This window comes from Equus caballus, chromosome 7 (assembly GCF_041296265.1).
Source record: "Equus caballus isolate H_3958 breed thoroughbred chromosome 7, TB-T2T, whole genome shotgun sequence".
In the NCBI taxonomy this organism is placed as follows: Eukaryota; Metazoa; Chordata; class Mammalia; order Perissodactyla; family Equidae; genus Equus; species Equus caballus.
The window spans coordinates 2,557,749-2,577,324 of NC_091690.1; the positions used below are offsets into that span (position 1 = coordinate 2,557,749).

A 19,576-nucleotide genomic window follows, 5' to 3' on the forward strand; every position below is an offset into this window, starting at 1 on the left:
TTAGTGGGCCTGGGCGGGACTTGGGCTTCTCCCTTGAGTGGTGGGGAGCCCTGGGTGTGTGCTGACCTGGGAAGGGAGGAGACTGCTGTGTGGAGACCCGACAACCGGGGGCAGGGGCACAGAGAGACGAGGGGGGAGGCTTTGTCTAGGAGGGTGATGATGTGACCCTGGCGGGGACCAGGTGGGGGTGGTGAACAGTGGAGATTCTGGGGTTTTGTTCCATTTTTTTTATTTTGATAAAACACGCATAACATACAATTTACTGTCTTAAACTGTACAATTCAGTGGGTTTTAGTATATTTATTATGTTGTGCTGCCATCACCACTAATTCCAGAACATTCCATCTCCCCCAAAAGAAACCCCCGTCCCCATCAGTCACTCCCCAGCCCCTGGCCCCCACAAGCCCGCTCTCTGTCTGTGGATCTGCCTGTTCTGGACGTTTCCTGTCAATGGGGTCACACGCCGTGTGTCCTTCTGTGTCTGCTTCTCTCCCTGAGCGTCGTGTGTTCAGGTCCGTCCACGTGCGGCTGTGTCAGGGCCTCGCTCCTCGTCACGGCTGCGTTGTGCTCCAGCGTGTGGATGGACACACTGTGGATCCGTTCTGCGGTTAATGGGCATTGAGCTTTGGCTGCTGTGAACGTGGGTGTGCAGGGTTTCACTCTGGTTTATTCTGGAAACACGAAGGACTGGATGGTGGTGGGGTGAGAAGAGAGGAGCTGGGGACTCGGGTCCCAGCCTGAGCCCTGGGAGGGTGGAGCTGAGGATGCGGGAGGGGAATCGGGAAGCTTCGTTCAGCTGGCAGACCCACCGTGGGAGTGTTGGGAGGGGCCCAGCTCGAGGTACCAGGAGGCGGGGCTCACGGCTAGACCCCCCCAGGGGTGTCCCCACCTCCTGCCTGCAGCCTCTGCCCTCAGCCGGGGGAGGGGCCTGGATGGGGCCGGGCTGGCCAGCGCCGTTGCCAGGACACCCAGGGTGGGCGGCCTTTGTTGCTGTCAACAGTGGTCCCCAGGCCTTCTAGGCCAGAGCTCCTGGGACCCGGAGGCAGACATGCAGAGCCTGCAGCGGGACCCTGCCCTGCCCTACGTCCCGCGGGGGACCCTCGAAGTGGACTCCCCGGCTCCTCTGTACAGGTGGGCGCCCGCCCCGCCCCGCACGGAGCGAGCTCGCTGGGTCTCAGGCCGCTCGGCCTGGGTCTGGCTTCTCTCCAGCGGCCCAGGGGGAGCCCACGGCTTTGGGCCGGGGGGCTGGGGTGGGGGGCTTCCCAGTGCTCCAAGGTGTGGGGGCACCAGGCCCTGAGGACCCTGTGCAACATGGCTAGGGGTGCACAGCGACGCAGGAGCAGAGGGGCGGTGCCGCCCTTCCGCATCCTAACCCCGCTGCTCCCGCATCCCCCCCCCATGCCCAGCTCCCCGGCCCCATAGACGGCCCGTCTGCACCACTCCAGCATCCTAGCCGGGCGGCTCCACATCCCCTCCCCGCCCCCGACCCCGGTACCCAGCTCCCAGCTGGCGTGCAGAGCGCACCAGGCTGTGCCCACGGGAGTGGTCACTGTGCCCAGCACGGAGTGAACCAGTGTCTGCGTGAGCCCCACACATCCGTCCTCCCCCAGCTCTGGCGGCCGGAGTCAGGGATCCAGGGGGTTCCCCCCGGGCCTCATGTCAGGGGGCTCTGTCCCGTGTCTCTCCCAGCTTCCGGTGACTCACTGGCACGCCTTGGTGGCCCTGGGCCTGTGGGGGCCTCACTCCCGTCTCTGCCTCCGTCATGGCGCACCTTGCCCGTCTGTGTCCAGATGCCCTCTCCTTACAAGGGCCCAGGCCGTGCAGCCAGCCCGCCCTCCCCAGCATGACCTCACCTCCACAGAGTCCTGCACTCGCCCCTGCTTCCACGGGAGGGCACGTGAATCTGGGGGGACTTCCAGCCCTGGAAAGCATTGTTAATAAGGACTGCTTACAGTGACTAACGGATGAGTACGCGGCTCTCAAAACAGGAGCGAGCAGCTTCTGCTCTGTGTCCAAAGAAAGGCATCAAGGAAAGGTGTGAAATGGAGCGGAAGATGCGCACGGATTGAGCTCAGGGCCAGTCTTCCTCAGCAAAAAGAGGGGGATTGGCAGCAGTTAGCTCAGGGCCAGTCTTCCTCAGCAAAAAGAGGGGGATTGGCAGCAGTTAGCTCAGGGCCAGTCTTCCTCAGCAAAAAGAGGGGGATTGGCAGCAGTTAGCTCAGGGCCAGTCTTCCTCAGCAAAAAGAGGGGGATTGGCAGTAGTTAGCTCAGGGCCAGTCTTCCTCAGCAAAAAGAGGGGGATTGGCAGCAGTTAGCTCAGGGCCAGTCTTCCTCAGCAAAAAGAGGGGGATTGGCAGTAGTTAGCTCAGGGCTAACCTTCCTCAAAAAAGAAAAAAAAAAGTGAAACGGTGAGCAAGGCAGATCCACGCACGCTGCCTCCTCCTGGAAGCGGGCAGAAGAAATGAGGGTGGCAGCCCACATGCCGGGGGCTGGCGGCTGGGGCAAGAGGGGACACTTTTTTTAACACTAATTTTTATTTCAATGCAAGGAAATCTCTTGATCCGAGACCAAAAGGCATTCATTTGTCACGAGAAAAAAATTTTTCCCAGCTATAATGTTTGTTTTTTCATGAGGGATCATTGGCAACATAGAGACTCACACGCGTCTTATTTTAGAGCGTTTTAAGCGCATCTCACAAACCAGGTGCCTTTTGCAGTTCAGAAACGTTCACTTCTAAAGGGTGGGGCGTCCCTTGAAATCCCCCTGGCGGGGCAAACCCGGCGATGTGGGGTTCCCCAGACGGACGATCTGGAACCGGCCAGGCCAATCCTGGCTTTTTCTCTGTCTTTTTTTTTTTTCTTTTTTTAAACTTAAGATGATGCCAGAAATACTTAGAAAGTCACCTTCTGTGTATTTCATTGGTGTGAGGCTTATATTATGAAAGGTTCCTATCAGTATTAACAAGGGTTATTTTCATGCTTAACCCTTTATAGCTGCTCTGCTTGACTAAAAAGGTCCTATTAGAATCAACTTTTTTTGCAGAAAACAGGTAAATGTAAGTTGTTTGCTCAAGTGGAAAATGTGAGCATGGATATTCCTTAAACTAGGGTTTCTATTTCAAAGTAAGTTTTCTTGTCATGTTACGGTTCAAAAGGAAAGTCACTTGAACTGGAATTGATACTGTGGTAACTTCCATCCTGCTTTTCTGTTCGTTCATCAAGAAGAAACCGATCGCGTCTTCTGTCGTCATCGATCCTCAGTAATGCACCGTATCGTTTTCTCTTTTTAGCCTCTGACCCTCTTCACCGGGCTCTCCCACCCCCGCCCCCACCTCTGGCAACCACAGTCTGTTCTCTTATCCATGAGCTTGTCGTTGTCTAGATTCCACGTGTAAGAGATCATACAGTGTTTGTCTTTCTCTATTCCACTGCGCGTAATGCCCTCAAGCTCCAGCCATCTTGTCACAAACGGCACGATCTCATCCTTTTTGCTGGCTGAATAATATTCCGTTGCATATATATGTACACACGCCTCATCTTCTTCATCCACTCATCCATTGTTGGAAACTTAGGTCGTTTCCATGACGATTGTAAATAAGGCTGTGATGAACGCGGGCGTGCATAGATCTTTTCGCGTTAGTGTTTTTCTTTTCTTCTAGGAAACACCCAGAAGTGGGATTGCAGGATCGTATGAGAATTCTAGTTTTTGAGGAACCTCCATGCCGTTTCCCATAGTGGCCGCACCAATTTACATCCCACCAGCCACGCACCAGGCTTCCCTTTTCTCCACGTCCACTTGTTATCTGTCGACTCTTTGCTGATGGCCATCCTAAGAGGTGTGCGGTGGCATCTCATGTGGTTTTCATTGGCACTTCCCTGATGACTAGTGATGTCGAGCATCTCTCTGTGTCGTCTTTGGAAAAACCTACTCGGATCCTCTGCCCATTTTTTAATCAAATTTTTTTTTATTGAATTGTATGAGTTCTTTATATATTATGGATATTAGTCCCTTATCAGAGAGATGATTTGCAAATCTTTTCTCCCATTCAGTAGGTTCTCTTTTCATTTTGTTGATGGTTTCCTTTGCTTTGCAGAAGCTCTTTAGTTTGATGTAGTCCCACTTATTTGCTTTCATTGTTTCCATTTTTGGTGTCCGATTAAAAAAATCACCAAGACCAACGTCAAGGGGCTTACTGCTTATGTTTTTTTCCGTGAGTTTTATGGTTTCAGGTCTTACATTAAAGTCTTTGATCTCCTCTGACTTAATTTTTGTGTTTGGTGTAAGATAGCGTCCAGTTTCATTCTCTTGCATGTGGCTGTCCAGTTTTCCCAACACCATTTATTGAAGACCCTGTCCTTTCCCCATTGTGTGCTCTTGCCTCCTGTGTTGTAAATTAACTGACCATATGTGCGTGGGTTTATTTCTGGGCTCTCTCTTCTGTTGTGTTGATCTATGTGTCTGTTTTTATGCCAACACCATACTGTTGTGATGGCTGTAGCTTTGTAATACAATTTAAAATCAGGGAGCACGATGCCTCCAGCTTTGTTCTCCTTTCTCAAGATTTCTTTGGCTATTTGGAGTTTCTTCCGGTTCCATACGGGTTTTAGGATTATTCTAGTTCTTTGAAAAATGCCATTGGAATTTTGATGGGGATTGCATTGAATCTGTAGATTGCTTTGGGTAATATGGACATTTTAACAACGATTGTTCCAGTCCTTGAGCAAGGACTATCTTTCCCTTTATTTGTGTCTTCAGTTTCTTTCATCAGTGTCTTCTAGTTTTCAATATACAGGTCTTTCATCTCCTTGGTTAAATTTATTGTTAGGTATTTATTCTTATTTGATGCAACTGTAAATGGGGTTGCTTTCGTTCTCTTTCCGCTGGTTCCTTATTGGTGTATAGAAATGCAGTCGATTTCTTTGCATATTGACTCTCTACCCTGCAACTTTACTGAATTTGTTGGTCCTAACAGTTTTTTGATGAGGTCTTTAGGGTTTTCTGTATATGATGATGTCATCTGCAAAGAGTGACAGGCTTTCTTCTTCTTCTCCAGTTTGACTGCCTTTTATTTCTTTTTCCTGCCTAATTGCTCTGTCTACGACTTCCAATACTAGGTTGGATGTGGTGAGAGTGGGCATCCTTGTCTTGTTCCTGGTCCTAGAGGAGAAGATTCCAGCTTTTCACCGTTGACTTTGATGTTGGCTGTGAGCCTATCATATGTGGCCTTTATTATGTTGGGGTATTGTTCCCTCTGTACCCACTTTGTTGAGAGTTATCATGAAAGAATGTTGAATTTTATCAAGTGCTTTTTCTGCATCTATCGAGATGATCATGTGGTTTTCATTCTTCATTCTTCCAAGGCGGTCTGTCACCGTGACTGACTTGCAGGTGTTGAACCACCCCTGCATCCCTGGAATGAATCCCTCTGGGTCACGATGTGGGATCCTGTAATGCATCGTTGAATTCGGTCTGCTAATATTTTGATGAGGACTTTTGCATCTACATTCATCAGGGATATTGGCGTCTAGTTTTCTTTTCTTGTGGCCTCCTTGCCTCATTCTGGTATCAGGGTAATGCTGGCCTCATACAATGAGTTTGGAAGTGTATGGTCTCTCCTGTTTTTGGAAGAGTTTGAGAAGGATAGGTATTAAATCTTCTTTCTTTGGTAGAAGTCACAGTGAAAGCATCCGGTCCTGGACTTTTGTTTGCTGGGAGATTCTTGATTACTGATTCAACCTTCTTACTAGTAATTGCTCTGGTCACATTTTCTGTTTCTTTGTGATTTAGTCTTGGTAGGTTGTATGTTTCGAGGAATTCATCCATTTCTTCTAAGTTACCCAATTTGTTGACATTCACTCATTTGTAGTGTCTCTTACAACCGTTTATTTCCTTGGTTTCACTTGTAACTTCTCTGTCATTTCTGATTTTATTTATTTGAGTCCTCTCCCATTTTTTTACAGGTTTGTCACTTTTGTTCATCTTTTTAAAGAACCAGCTCTTAGTTTCATTGATCTTTCCTATTATCTTTTTAGTCTGTTTAATTTATTTGCACTCTGATCTTTATTATTTTCTTCTTTCTTCTGCCTTTGGGCCTCATTTGTTCTTCTTTGTCTCGTTCCTTTAGGTGTAAAGTTAGATTGTTCATCTGAGATTTTTCTTGTTTCTTGACATAGGCATTTATCACTATGAACTTGCCTCTTAGAACTGCTTTTGCTGCATCTCAGATTTGGGTATGTCGTATTTCCATTTTTTTGGTCTCAAGGTTATTTTATTTCTCTTTAGATTTCTTCTTTGACCCATTGGTTGTTCATTAGCACGTTGTTTAATCTCCACACATGTATCAATTTTCCAGTTTGCTTAGTGTAATTTCTATTTTCAAACCATGTGGTCAGAAAAGATGTTTGATATGACTTAAGTCTTCTTAAATGTACTGAGACTTGTTTTATGGCCTAACATAGGGTCTCTCCTGGAGAATGTTCCATGTGCACTTGAGAAGAATGTGTGGTCTGCTGCTATTAGATGGAATGTTTTGTATACATCTCTTAAGTCCATTTATTCTAATGTGTTGTTCAAGGCCAGTGTGTCATTTTTTTCCAAAAGTTTTTTTGTTTGTTTGTTTTTGTTTTTATGGTGAGGAAGATCAGCCCTGAGCTAACATCCATTTCCAATCTTCCTCTTTTTGCTTGAGGAAGATTTGCCCCAAGCTCACATCTGTGCCAATCTCCCTGTATTTTGTATGTGGGATGCTGCCACAGCGTGGCTCAATGAGCAGTGTGTAGGTCCACGCCCGGGATCCAAACCTGCAAACCCAAGGCCACCTAAGCAGAGTGCATGAACTTAACCAGTATGCCACCAGGTCGGCCAACAGTGTGTCCTTACTGCTTTTCTGTGTGAATGCTCTATCCATGGACATAACTGGGGGTATTAAACTCCCCAACTAGTATTGTCTTGCTGTCACTTTCCCCCTTTAGGTCTCTTAATATTTATTTGATGTATTTATGAGCCCCTCTGTTGGGTACATAAATACTTAGAGATGTTATATCTTCTTCTTAGATTGACCCTTTTATCATATGTAATGATGAATCTCTTTGTCTCTTTCTACAGTGTTTGTTTTAAAGTCTATTTTCTGTGATATGAAAATAGCTACCCCAGGTTTTTGGTTTCCATTTTCATGAAACATCTTGTTTCATTCCTTCACCTTCAGTCTGTGCGTCCTCACATCTGAAGTCAGTATCCTGTAGGCAGCATATAGATGTTTTGTTATCCAATCAGCCACTCTGTCTTTTGATCAGAGAACTTAGTCCATTTACATTTAGAGCGATTATTGATAGGCTGTACTTATTGTCATTTTGTGAATTGTTTTCTGGCTGTTTTGCAGTTCTCTCTTCCTCTCTCGCTTCCTTCCCTCGTGTTGCATGACTTTCTGTAGTGTTACGCTTAGGTTCCCTTCTCGTTATCTCGTGTGTATCTACTGTGTGTGTTTGCTTTGTGGTGACGAGGCTCACGGATACCTGATCCCGGTGTAAAGCTCTACATCTTTACTCCCCACCACGTTTTATATCCTCAATGTCACATTTTACATCTTTTGTCTTGTGTCTCCCTTAACTAATCATTGGACTTAGTTGTTTTTCCTACTTTTGCTTTTAACTTTCATATTACATTTATAAGTGATTAAGCCACTATTTTTACTACATATTTATCTCTACTGGTCAGATTTATACTTTCACATGTTTCCCTGTTACTAATTAGTGCCCTTTCTTTTCAGCTTAAAGAAGTCCCTTTAGGGGCTGGCCCGGTGGCGCAGCGGTTAAGTGCGCACGTTCCGCTTCGGCGGCCCAGGGTTCGCCAGTTTGGATTCCAGGTGCGGACATGGCACCGCTTGGCACGCCATGCTGTGGTAGGCGTCCCACATAGAAAATAGAGGAAGATGGGCACGGATGTTAGCTCAGGGCCAGTCTTCCTCACCAAAAAGAGAAGGATTGGCGGCAGTTAGCTCAGGGCTAATCTTCCTCAAAAAAAAAAAAGAAAAAAGTCCCTTTAACATTTCTTGTAAGGCCAGTTTAGTAGTGATGACTTCTTTTAGCTTTTGCTTGTCTGGAAATCTCTTCCTCTCCCCTTCAATTCGGAATGATAACCTAGCTGGGTAGTTTTCTCGGTTGAAAGTTTTTCCTTTCAGCACATGCCACTCCGTTCTGGCCTGCGAAGTGAGAACCCTGCCATGGTCTCACGGGGGTTCCCTTGTACGGAACAAGTTGGCCTCCTCTTGCTGTTTCTAAGATTCTCTCCTTGTCCTTAACTCTTGGCATTTTGATGCCAATCTGTCTTAGCATGAGTCTCTTTGGATTCATCTTATTTGGACCCTCTGGGCTTCCTGGGTCTGGATGTCTGTCTCCCTGCCCAGGTTAGGGGAGCTTTCAGTCTCTATGTCCTCAGGACTCCTGCCCCTTCTTCTCTCTGTTCTCCTTCTGGGACCCCTGTAATGCGAGTGTTGGTCTGCTTGATGTCGTCCCATAAGCCCCTCGTGCTATCTTCACCATTTTTCACTCTTCTCTTTGCTGCTCCGACTGGGTGACTCCCCTGCCTGGTCCTCAGTGGGCCGACCCTCTGTTCTGGTTCGCCTGTCTGCTCTCCCACCCTCTGCTGTGTCGTTCAACTGAACTGAAGGCCCCACCTTTCATGAGACCTGTGGGTTCCGGTTCTCCATGACCGATCATCTGCTGGAGCGAGGACCCTGAGCCGGCGCCCCGTGCGAGGCAGAGATGGAAGCCTTCTGTCGGAGCCCTGCTGGGCCATCCTGGGGCTGACCCCTCATCCTCTGGGGGGATTTCCCAGGAGCAAGCTCGCCAGGTCAAAGCACAGGCCCGTCTTTGTGTCCAGGAAGGAACTGCCATTCGAGGTTTCCAGTCAAGCAGATTTCCCTGCAGCTTCTGCAGCTTTGGGTCTTGTCACTTTTCTTCATTTTTAGTATCAATGATACCTCACTGAGGTTTGATTGTTGCCATGATGAGTGTATCTCCACTCCCTTGTCTGCACCGCAGCCTCTGTTCCTTAAACGGCCCCCTGCTGCCCCAGGACCTTTGCACATGCCGCCCCCTCTGCCTCAGGGAAGCCCTCCTGGTGCCTTCAGCCCAGGGCAGTCTCTGGCGCCAGAGGCCCCTGGAACAGACACATGTAACTACATAGTTTCTCCTTTCAACAAGAGCTCGGCCTCACTCCCAGCTGGCCCCTGACGACTGGGTGCAGGACAATGGCACAGGGTTCCCCAAGGGCTGCCCAGGAGCGTGGGCACCCCCACGTGCTTTTCCTGTGTCCCCAGTCCATGGCTCTCAGGCCAAACCAACGGGCACCCACTCAGCTGCAGCCTAGATCCCTTGCTCCTGACGCACCTCCAGGCCAGGGGGCTGCCTGGAGGAAGGGGCCTGCAGGGCTGAGAGGCTGAACAAGGTCAGGATCCCAGGAGAGGCCAGAGCCTTCGTCCCTCCCTGGAGTCCCCTGGGGAAGAGGCAAGAAAAGCTGAAAGGTTTGGGAGGGTCCTGGGGAGCCAAGGACGAAGCGGCAGAGGAGGGGGCCACAAGGGGTCAGCTGGCCCACCTCTGCCAGCCCGGGTGGGGGTGACCAGCGCCGAAGGACAGATAGGGCCGGGTGGGGACCGAGGCAGGCCCCCGTGCCATGGCCAGGCTTCTGCACCCTCAGCGTGGCAACGCCCCTCCTGGAGACGGGCAAGCAGAGGCCCGGAGAGGACAGGGCGGCTGTGGGCTCAGCCTCCCCCACCTCCCGCCCCCAGCGATGACTACTTGTCCCTGGAGGGGCCCCGCTGGGCGCCGGCCATCAAGCAGGCCACACGCTGGAAGTACACGCCCATGGGGCACGACGCGGCCGGCCAGCTGTGGTACACCGGCCTGACCAACTCGGACCCCCGTGAGGCCTGGTACACGCTCCCCAGGTCCCCGGACAGCCCCTACTGCGAGGCCTACGCCCGCTGGCACGGATGCTGCAGCCATCGGGAGCGGAGCCTGCCGTCAGGTGAGCGCCCGGGCCCCCGGCCAGCCCCAGGGAAGGTGGGACAACGGAGAGCGGAGATGACCTCCCCCCTCCCCACCCCCCCTGCAGCCTACACCCTGCGCCTCCGCGAGACCGCCTGGTACGACCCGGTGGTCCCCGCGCAGTCCGGGGCACCCCGCCCGCGCTGGGGCAGCATGCTGTGGAAGGACAGAGCCACCCCCGGCAAGGAGTACGGTGAGGAGTGGCCGAGCCAGGGGATGGGGACGGGGACGGGTGGCCCCCAGAGGGGGGAACCTGCCCGGGGACGGAGGTGGGGCCAGGAGGTGACAGGTCCTGGCCCTGCAGTGGTCAACAGACACCCGCACGGGGTGGAGCCGCTGTGGCGGGCGTCCGATTATGTGCCGTTCCTGTCCGCGGCCCAGCGCCCGCGCCACACCAGCCAGATGTACTGGCAGTGGAACCTGGAGCCTTACTGTCCCTCCACCGGCCAGCGGGCCCCAGCTGTCCCCACGGCCCCTTACTGATACAGACCTGCTGCCCAGGCCGCCGTGTGTGTGTCCACATGGGGACGGGATGGGGATGGGCGGGCAGCTGGGGGGCGCTAGTGACTGAGCCCGGGCGGACGCAGGGCCCCAGCCGTCCCCTCCCCTCCTGGTCCCAGCAAACAGCCAGCGAGTCCTCGCGCGCCCACCGGCGGCTCTTTATTCACTGTTGGCGCAGCCAGGAGCTGGGCTCACCTGCCGGCACCCCGGGCCTGGGCAGCCCCAGTGGGGACTCCTGGCTGCCTCCGTGACACACTGTCCCCAAGAGGCCTGGCAGCGGCCGGGAGACCCCAGCGGGGCCGAGGGTGAGCCAGGAACCGGGGCTGAGCCCGGCACAGCCCTGGGCCCCTCACGTCCTGCCCCCACACAACAGAGAGAGGGCCCCAGACCATCCAGAGCTGTACCGGGGCACCCCCAGACCTGCGAGGACCCCACGGCCCTGGGGACCTCAGGGCCTAGCTCAGGGGCCCTGTCCCAGCGGGATAAGCCGCCAGGGTCCTGCGTGTCCCGCCCTCGCCCGCCGGCCCGCAGCCAGGCAGGGCGCTTCTCGGCCTCGGCTGGACGTGGAATGTGCAGTCGTGCTTCCTCCACACGGGGGGTCGTGGCGGGGTCAGGGTTGGGCTCCAGGGTCCCCTGCAAGAGAAGGCGGTGGGGTCAGTGAGGGCGTCTGTCCCTGTCCCACCAGGCGTGGCTGTTTGGGCTTTTTGGGGGGGAGGGGCTACAACTCACAGCTCCGCAGGCGGATCGGCCAGACGAGGAGGCTGCACAGGGAGAGGGTGGCGGCCACGCCCACGCCGCCCGTCACGGCCACCATCACCCAGTGGTAGAAGCCCACGCAGGCCCTGCAGCACAGCTCCAGGCTGGGGGAGGGGGACGCGGCCGTGAGCGGACGCCGAGGGACCCCCATGCCCTTCCTCCCGCTCAGCCGGGCACAGCCCCGCCTTTCCCGGCACCAGGGGCCCCCTCGACCCCCTCCTCCCCTCCCTCCCACCTTCAGCCGGTGCGGCTCCGCCTCACAGGCCACCCCAGGCCCGCCCACTTCTCCCCGCTCCGCCTCCGCCTGGGCCCCCAGCGTCGCCTCCCGGACCAGCGCCGGCCCCTCCTCCTGGTCCCCGTCTGTCCTCCCCGCGGCCGCCACCAGAGGGCGCCCGGAGCCCGAGTCCGTCCCGCCGCCTCCGCCCGCAGCCCTCCAGGCTCCCCTCCTTGGGCCCCCCAGGCCCCGCGCGACCTGCCCCGTCCCCTCCCCGCCCTCCCTCCTCCCTCTGTCCCCTTCCTCCCTCTGCTCCAGCCACAGGATCCCCCTGGCTCCTCCTCCCACACCCCAGGCCCCGTCCTGCCCCAGGGCTGTCCCTCCCCGTCTGCCAGAACTACCTCCCCGACGTCCAGGACCAACGTCCCCCGACCCCGGGAGGCCCTCCCTGACCTGCCGCCCCGCCAGGCCGTGAGTGGTGTCCTCCCCACCCCTCACCACTGGTCTGCGTCACACATCGGTTAGTGCGATGAGTGGAGAGGCGGGTGCTGCCCCAGCTCGCCGAGCACAGACGCCAGGCCGGCTTTGGTTCCGGGTCCCCGGCTTCTACAAGGTGTGAACTCGGGGGTCTGGAACCCCACGTTCTGAGGGCCGGAGGTACGCAGATTCCAGGTTCCCCCAGCCCTGCCCACTCACGTTCCCCCATACACCTGTATGCTGTGCCCTCAGCCCCTGGCACATGAGACAGTGTTTGTTGAATGAATAAACGAAGTGCCTGAGGACAGGAACAACTTGGTCTCCCCAGCCTGTGAACCGCCTAGACCCAAACCCAAACCGCCAAACCCCCAGACCTGGCAGTGCCTGGCACACAGCACACACTCAGGACACTCTTACTAAATGAACGAACAAATGGGTGACACTCACGAGCAAGGGTGCAGGCTCTGGATGACCATGACCGCCAGCCCATTGGCCACCTTATCTGAGAAGCTCATGGCGCCGTACACGAAAGCTCCGCTGTGCTGGGGGACACGCGCAGGGGGTCAGCACCCACGGCCGGACCCCGGTCCCCGACCCCCACCCGGCCCTGCCCCCAGCCCTACCGTGTGCGGGCCGATGAGGTCGGCCGTCATGGCCAGTGAGGTGACGAGGATGGTGGCACAGCCCCCGCCCAGCAGCACGGCGGCCACGTACACGGCCATGCCCAGCTCATCGACCAGCGCCACCCAGGCTGCGAAGGCCAGGATCACCAGGAGGCCCACGAAGTAGGTCATCTGCAGAGGAGGCGGGCCCCCCAGTCAGGCCCACCTCGCTGGGCGCCAGGAGCCTGGCGCTTGCCCTCTCTGGTCTTCAATCCACTGCCCTCCTCCCAGGAATGAGGGGGTCGAGCTAGACCGTCCCTAAGGAGCCCCAGCTTTGAGCTCAGAGGATCCTGGGACTGTGGGAGCCCGAGGTGCCGGGAGCTCCGAGGAGCCGACATCCTAGGCCCGGGCCGTCGCACGCGGCTGCCACCGGAGGCAGTGGCTGCCCACATGGAAACGCAGAGCTACTCAAACAAAACAAAGGCTTCTGTACCTCCGTCTCGGGGCCACCCCCTGCCCAGCCCTGTGGTCAGTGCCGAACGTTCTAGCGCTCTGCAGCCCCGAGATCCAGGAACCCGGTTCCCAGGCCCGGGGCTTCCACGGGGCGCCCACGCCGCGGTCTGGATCCCGGGGTTCCGGGGGCCTGAGCTGCGAGGGCGCGGCGGCCACCACTCACGTTCCTCCCGATGCACTTGTTCACCGGCTTCATGAGGAAGGACGAGCAGAAGCCGCTGACGTACATCACCAGGGGGATGGTGGCGATGAACTTCTGCGGGCGGACGGGCGCGGGCTCAGCGGGGTCCTCGCGGGCGACACCCCCGACCCCCGCCCCGGGCGCCCCGGCCGCTCACCTTGGGCAGGTTGAGGGAGTAGGTGAGGTACATGGCGATGTACGTCTGGGACAGGTTCACGATGAGCCTCGTGCTCATGTACAGCAGGCCCACCTGTGCGCAGACGGACAGAGGGATGCTGGGGGTCAGGGGGCTCTCCCGCCAGCAGGGGGCGCCCCTGCGCTGCGCCTGATCCATTAGTAGCCACGGCCCGGGCCGGCGCCGTGGGAAGAGCACGCTGATCGATTAGTCATGTCTGCCCCGGGTGCGGACTGCAGAAGGGGCGCGTGTGCCCATTCCGGCCCTCCCTGCCCAGCCCGCGGAGGGGGTGTCCGTGCGCCCCCCGCCCAGCGTACCTGGTAGAAGGAGGGCTCGCGGAGCCAGTGCTTCCAGAGCAGCAGCGGCCGCGCGGTGGCCGGGGCCAGCAGCGGGCTGCGCTCGTCCGGCTCCTGCGCGGGTGGCCGGCGCCTCTCCCGGGTGCCCAGGTGGAACAGCAGCGAGAAGACGGCGCCCACGCCCACGACGCACAGCGACAGGGTCTGCGGACCGGGCGGGGGGCGGTCAGCGGCCGCAGCTCGAGCGCAGGGCTCGGGGCGGCCCGCCGCGGCCCCAGCTCACCCGGAACACCGGCACGTCCTGGACCCCCAGGTGGTCGCCGGCCTCGTCGGGGGGCCCCTCGCGCGCAGAGCCCTGCAGGCGCAGCAGCAGCCAGGCGGCGCCGAAGACGGTGATGTTGGCCACCACGGTGAAGGCGTACCTGCGGCGGGCGGGGGTCAGCGCGGCCTGGACCCCCGGCACCCCCTCCACGGCCGCCACCCGAATCCGAATCCGAATCCGGGCAGAACGGGGCGGGGGGGCCTCTGGATCCCACCAGGCCTGCTTCCTTCCTGGAAGTGGGGACAGCCTACCCCGGAGGTCCAGGTGCGATGGCGCAAGACTGGCGGTGACGCGCTCGCAGGCAGAGGCCCCCGGGGCGGCGTTGGGCAACCCCGTGCAGGGGCCTCCAGCCCACCCGCGGCCGGAATGGGGAACTCAGGCCGCGGCAGTGGGGACGGGGGCCTCGAGGAAGCCACCGCTGCGGCAGCAGGAGGAACCGGCACTGACAGGGCGCCCACCAGGAGCAGCTCCGGCCACCCGCCCCTGCGCACGTGCTGTCCCTGTGCCCCTCCCACGCGCACGTCCCGGGGGCACCGCTCTGCCCAAACCCTGGCCTCGGGCGGTGACAGCCTCTCAGGTATGCAAGGGTTAAAGCAGGTGATCCGCATGTCGGGTCTAGAACTGTGCCCTGCACACAGCAGGCGCTCCATAAATGCTCCCATTGTCGTCATATCCGGAATCCCCTTCAGCAGCGCAAGCAGGTTGACAGATAAGCCGGGTGCCAACTGCACCCACATGTAGCCGGCGGGATTCTAAGACGGCCCTGGGGAGCCCCACACCCCGTCTCCCCTTGGGGACGGGGCCTGTGAAGGTGACGGGCTGTCACTCCCATGTCTAGGTAAAGAGACTGAGCGATGCAACGAAGGGAGGTTACCCTGGGTGGGCCTGACCTAATCAGGTGATCCTCAGACCGAGGACTTGGCCCTTCCCTGAGATCAGAGAGGGTCCTGCTGGCCTCAGAGCAGCTAGCCACCCTGAGTGCCACGTCTGCCACCAACTGTGTGAGCACGGGGGAGGGACCCCAGGCCTCAGGTGACACCCCAGTCAGGGCTGAAGCCTGGACCGTAGCCTCGAGACAGACCCAGAGGCAGAAGACCCAGCGAAGCCGAGCCGGACCCCCGACCCGCGGACGCTGCACAAGGATCCAGCTGCTAACTCTGCGGCCGTTTGTCCCGCGGCCACAGCTGCCCGACACCCGCCCGCGCCCGGGAGGTACCTGAGGGCCGTGAGCTCCACCTTCTCGTGGTCGCTGGTGACGAGCTCGGGGATGAGGCTGAGGTGCGCGATCTGCGTGGCGGCCCAGCCGAACTGGAAGACGACGATGAAGGGCCCGTAGTAGAGGAGGGCGGCCCACTCGGGCGTGGCGGCCCCGCAGCCCAGGCACGGGCTGAAAATGAACGGGAAGGACAGCAGCACGCACACGGTGCCTGCGGGCGGGGCGACGGGACGCTGAGCCGGGCCGGGCCGGGCCTCCACCCGCCAGCCAGCCCGCGCTCCATGCCCCTTGTGTCGGATGGGGAGACCGAGGCACAGAGCGCCTGAGGTCACGAAGCAGGCGGAGAGGGGAGGGGGTGGCAGGTGGGGAAACTGAGGCACAGAGCGCCTGAGGTCACGAAGCAGGCGGAGAGGGGAGGGGGTGGCAGGTGGGGAAACTGAGGCACAGAGAGCCTGAGGTCATGCAGCAGGCGGAGAGCGGAGGGGCCTTCCCTCCCAGCTCCTGTTGAGGGTCCTGTGGGGCCACCAGGAGTCAGGAGGCCCAGGTGACGCTGGGGGTCTCGGCTGGACCCTGTGCTCCGAGCCTTGTGTCCCCGTCACCTCAAGAGGGGGCCTCTCCCTGGAGAACACTCCAGTAGCTCAGAATAAGCCCACGTCCGTCCTCCCTGCGGCCCCCCCAGGCCCCTCCCTGCCCTCCCTCCTCCCTCTCTCCCCCTCCTCCCTCTGCTCCAGCCACACAGGCCTCCTCACTCTTCCTCCAACACACCAGGCCCGGGCCTGCCCCAGGGCCTTTGCACCAGCTGTGCTCTCTGCCTGGAACATTCTTCCCCTCACATCCCATTAGGGCCAGCTCCTTTTCATCTCTCGGGACTCAACTCAAATGCCACCTCCTCAAGGCAGCCCTCCCTGACCAGCCCGGTCACCAGCAGTCCCCTCCCCGCCCGGCACACATCTGGACGCTGCTTTCTGTCCTTCACCCCGCTCGGCACACCTGGGAATTCTGCGTCTGTCCATCTGCCTGTTTCCTGCCTGCCTCCCCCACCGGACCGTGGGCTCCGTGGGGTGGGGAACAGTCCCTCTGGTCACCTCTGTGTCCCTAGCCCCTGGCACGGGGACGGGCACAGCAATGAGTCACCATGAGTCAGGTGTGAGCCGGACGGCTTCCAGGGGGACCGGGCCGCAGAGGGGGCACCGAGCATCCTGCCTCCCCTTCCTCTCTCCTCCACCTCCCTTCCCCTCTGCCCCCTCCCTCCTCTCCGGTGGCAGCTGGCCTGCCTCCGTCCCCAGCCAGGGGGTGACCTCATCCCAGGCCCGGCCCGCCCTGGGGCCTGGAACCGGGAACTGAAAGCAAAACCTCCTTCGTTGCCGTTTGTTTCTCTGGAACTGAGGCCGAGCGGCCCCCAGGGCCTGGCCTGACCGTGGACTCAGCTCCAAAGAATGTGCTGCCCCGGCCGGATGGGTTAACCATTGCCAGGCTCGGCTGCCCGCTGGGGACGACGGTGAGTGACTCCGCCCGCTGGGCCTCAGTTTCCAGAAACGGACAATAAAAATACGAGGCTCGCAAGGTCAGCGTGAGAATTAAGAGTTCAAGTGTGAAAGGGAGAGTTCCCACCGCTCTGAACCCCTGCCCCCCTCAAAGCTGAGTTACTTTACAGCTTTGCACAAGCTGTTTCAACGGCCTGGGGTGTCAGTTTACAGACACACTCCTATTCATCCTTCAAAACCCCAAAGGTAATGTCTCCACCTCCAGAGCTCTGCTGCTTACGAGGCCCAGTCCCCCACCTGCCCCAGCCCAGACCCCACTGGAACGTCCACGTCTGGCGCTGAGGGTCCTCCCTGGGCTAGAGGGGGAGCCCCGAGGGCAGTATAAGGGAGAGTCCCCCCCCACCACCCACAGACTCGGGGCAAGAATAGAGAAGTGGGCACTGTTGCGGAGGTGACCTTTACTCAAGCCACCTTATCGGGCAGCACGAGGGGTGGCCAGCTTCCTTTCCCTACCGATCCTCGGCCCGAGGGTTGGCCTGAGGTGGGGGAGGGGCACAGGTGGGGCTTGGTGTGGGGCAGGGGCACCCAGCCCGGCCCGTCTGCATGAGCACAAAGCCTCCTCTTCTGGATTGACATGGGTGGTTCTGCTGGGGACCCAGGTCCTGGCTCCGGGGTCAGGAGGGACCCCCGCGGAAGCTCAGGCCTCCCACCCACAAAACAGGCCGACTGTCATGCCTGGGGCTCCCACCTCAGGGCCTTTGCACACGCGGTGTCCTCCACCGGGACCCTGTCCCCAGCTGGCTCCTCCTCGGGGGTCCCCCTCTCTCTGGCCCGGAAGCCATCCTGTCGCTCATCGAGCAGCTTATCTCACTATTGTGGACGAGGTCACCTCCGAGACTTGGGCTCGGCTCCACCTGCGACCCCACCATGAGCCCGGAGAGGACACCTCAACGGCCGTCCCTGACGTGGTGGCCACCGCCAGCCGCCCGCCTCTCCCTGTCCCCTCCCAACTGCTAGGGTTTCACGGGACGCTCAGCGCCCGGGACACCTGACACCCCGCCCCAGCTGTGGCTGCACAGGTGACTGCTGCACCTGCAAACGTGACCGGGCCGAGCGTCACTGTCCCCTGGCTTCTGGAAAGCCGCCGCCCGGAATTCCGGGGGTGGGCGGGATTCCTGGCTGTGCCCCCCCAACGCCAGGCGGCCGGATACCAGGATGCGGGCGCCTCTGCCCGGCCGAGCTGCAGGGACAGTGGCTGGCTTGTCACCAGGCCCCGGGTCCAGCAGGCAGTGTCACCAGCATGCACTGGGCAGGGCGCCCAGCCCCATGCCTCCTCCGCTACCCGCAGCCCCCAGGGCCGCCAGCCAGCACGGCCGCGACGCTCGACTCCCAGGGCTGTGCCCCCGGTCACCAGGTCACCCGAGGTGAGGCAGGAGACGGACACACAGACGGACGGACACGGGGGGTGGCTCTGGGCAGCCTGACCGTCACTCAGACAGACAGAGTCATCCTGGGTGGTCACCCTGACAGACAGACCGGACAGACGGAGAGAGGAGGCGCTGGACAGTCAGGCCCAACCCAGAGAGGGTTCAGGGTGCCCCGGGGTCAGACAGACGGACAAAGGGAAGGGGCACTGGAGGGAAAGATAAACAGGTGGAGGGGGCTCTGCAGGTCAGAGGGCAGCCATGAGGCAGACAGACAGAGCGGGGAGGTTCAGGCCACAGGACAGACAGACAGAGGGGGGAGGCCCAGGCCAGGGGACAGAGGGGGGAGGCCCAGGCCTCGGGCGGATGGACAGAGGGCGCACGGACAGACGGGCCGGTCCCCGCGGGCGGGCAGGCGCGAGCCCCGGCGGCGGACTCACCGACCAGGTGCCAGGCCTTGCGGGGCCCGCAGCGCGCGCAGCGGCCGGCGGCGCGGTCGGCCTCGTAGCCCACGAGCGGCGTGCAGAGCCCGTCGGCCACCTGGCCGAGCAGCAGCAGGAGGCCGGCGCCGCGCGAGCTGTAGGCGCGCACCGAGTGCAGGTAGAGCAGCAGGTACGTGAACCACATGGACGCGCACAGGTCGTTGAGGAAGTGGCCCACCGCGTAGCTCAGCCGCGCCGCCAGCGACAGCGCCCGCGGCGCCGGCCCCGCTCCGGCCGCCGGGGACCCGGGCACCATGGCGCGGCCGCGCCCCCGGCCGGGGCCCGCGATCCCCGCGCCCGCCCGCCCCGCGATCTCCGCGATCCCCGCGCCCGCCCGGCCGAGCGAGCCTGCGCCCGCCGGACCCGCGAACCCCAGACTCCGGCCCGGGCGGGGCGGGGAATCCCCGGAGCGGCGGCCGCCTGCGCCAATCGGGGCCGCGCGCCGGGGCCCCAGAGCCAATCACCAGGTGGATGGGCGTGGCCTCGGGGTTAGCCAGGCCTCCACACCCGGCACCGACGGGGTCGCGCGGTCCTAGAGCCCGACTACGCGAAATGAGGTTTGCGGGACTCCCCACCGAGGTGGGGGGCGTCACCAGGGGCGCCCTCACCCCGCCTCCCTGCCCGCGCCACCCCAGCCTGCCTGCAGCTTTCCGAGGCCTCATGTGGGCCGGGGAGGAGGTAGTGGGCTGGGGGCGTGGGGGGGGTGGGGAGGTCTGAGTCGGAGCTGCCCTTGGGGTCCAATGACATCCTGGACCGGAGAGACCCAATCGGACGCATTAGTTCTAATTAATTAGTTATTAACGATAATAATGGGGACCATCATAATAATAACACCAGCTGGCATTTAATGAGCGCTGACTGTGCCAAGCGCCCACGTGGATTTTCTCGTC

At 59.3% G+C, this 19,576-nt stretch overlaps 2 protein-coding genes across 3 annotated transcripts; one reads left to right on the top strand and one right to left on the bottom strand.

Moving 5' to 3' along the window:
* The first annotated feature begins 721 nt into the window (after positions 1 to 721).
* Positions 722 to 10,546, top strand: TEKTIP1 (tektin bundle interacting protein 1). The gene is made up of 4 exons (XM_023646426.2): positions 722 to 1,131; positions 9,785 to 10,023; positions 10,111 to 10,236; positions 10,348 to 10,546. Exons 1-4 carry the CDS (start codon positions 1,049 to 1,051, stop codon positions 10,524 to 10,526), a joined length of 627 nt encoding a protein of 208 aa, XP_023502194.2. The 5' UTR covers positions 722 to 1,048; the 3' UTR covers positions 10,527 to 10,546.
* Positions 10,547 to 10,678: 132 nt separating this feature from the next.
* On the bottom strand, positions 10,679 to 19,075 carry MFSD12 (major facilitator superfamily domain containing 12). 2 transcript variants are annotated; one of them, XM_023646425.2, is made up of 10 exons: positions 18,645 to 19,075; positions 15,297 to 15,507; positions 14,042 to 14,180; positions 13,780 to 13,962; positions 13,445 to 13,537; positions 13,270 to 13,362; positions 12,615 to 12,785; positions 12,439 to 12,533; positions 11,274 to 11,404; positions 10,679 to 11,177 (listed from the first exon to the last, which is right to left on the bottom strand). In XM_023646425.2, exons 1-10 carry the CDS (start codon positions 18,940 to 18,942, stop codon positions 11,155 to 11,157), a joined length of 1,437 nt encoding a protein of 478 aa, XP_023502193.2. In that variant the 5' UTR covers positions 18,943 to 19,075; the 3' UTR covers positions 10,679 to 11,154. The 2 variants fall into 2 exon arrangements, with proteins under 2 accessions (XP_023502193.2, XP_070128580.1); XM_070272479.1 differs by having other exon boundaries at positions 14,042 to 14,176; positions 15,293 to 15,507; positions 18,645 to 19,036.
* Between the last annotated feature and the right edge of the window lie 501 nt (positions 19,076 to 19,576).

What these genes read in the sequence shown, in the direction of transcription:
- TEKTIP1 (XM_023646426.2), top strand. Translation starts at nt 1,049, where the DNA reads ATGCAGAGCCTGCAGCGGGACCCTGCCCTGCCCTACGTCCCGCGGGGG. An exon ending in TCCCCGGCTCCTCTGTACAG is followed by an intron (nt 1,132 to 9,784) that starts GTGGGCGCCCGC and finishes TCCCGCCCCCAG; the next exon opens with CGATGACTACTTGTCCCTGG. An exon ending in CACCCCCGGCAAGGAGTACG is followed by an intron (nt 10,237 to 10,347) that starts GTGAGGAGTGGC and finishes CTGGCCCTGCAG; the next exon opens with TGGTCAACAGACACCCGCAC.
- MFSD12 (XM_023646425.2), bottom strand. Translation starts at nt 18,942, where the DNA reads ATGGTGCCCGGGTCCCCGGCGGCCGGAGCGGGGCCGGCGCCGCGGGCG. An exon ending in GTGGAGCTCACGGCCCTCAG is followed by an intron (nt 14,181 to 15,296) that starts GTACCTCCCGGG and finishes CGCCCGCCGCAG; the next exon opens with GTACGCCTTCACCGTGGTGG. An exon ending in GCCGATCCGCCTGCGGAGCT is followed by an intron (nt 11,178 to 11,273) that starts GTGAGTTGTAGC and finishes CTTCTCTTGCAG; the next exon opens with GGGACCCTGGAGCCCAACCC.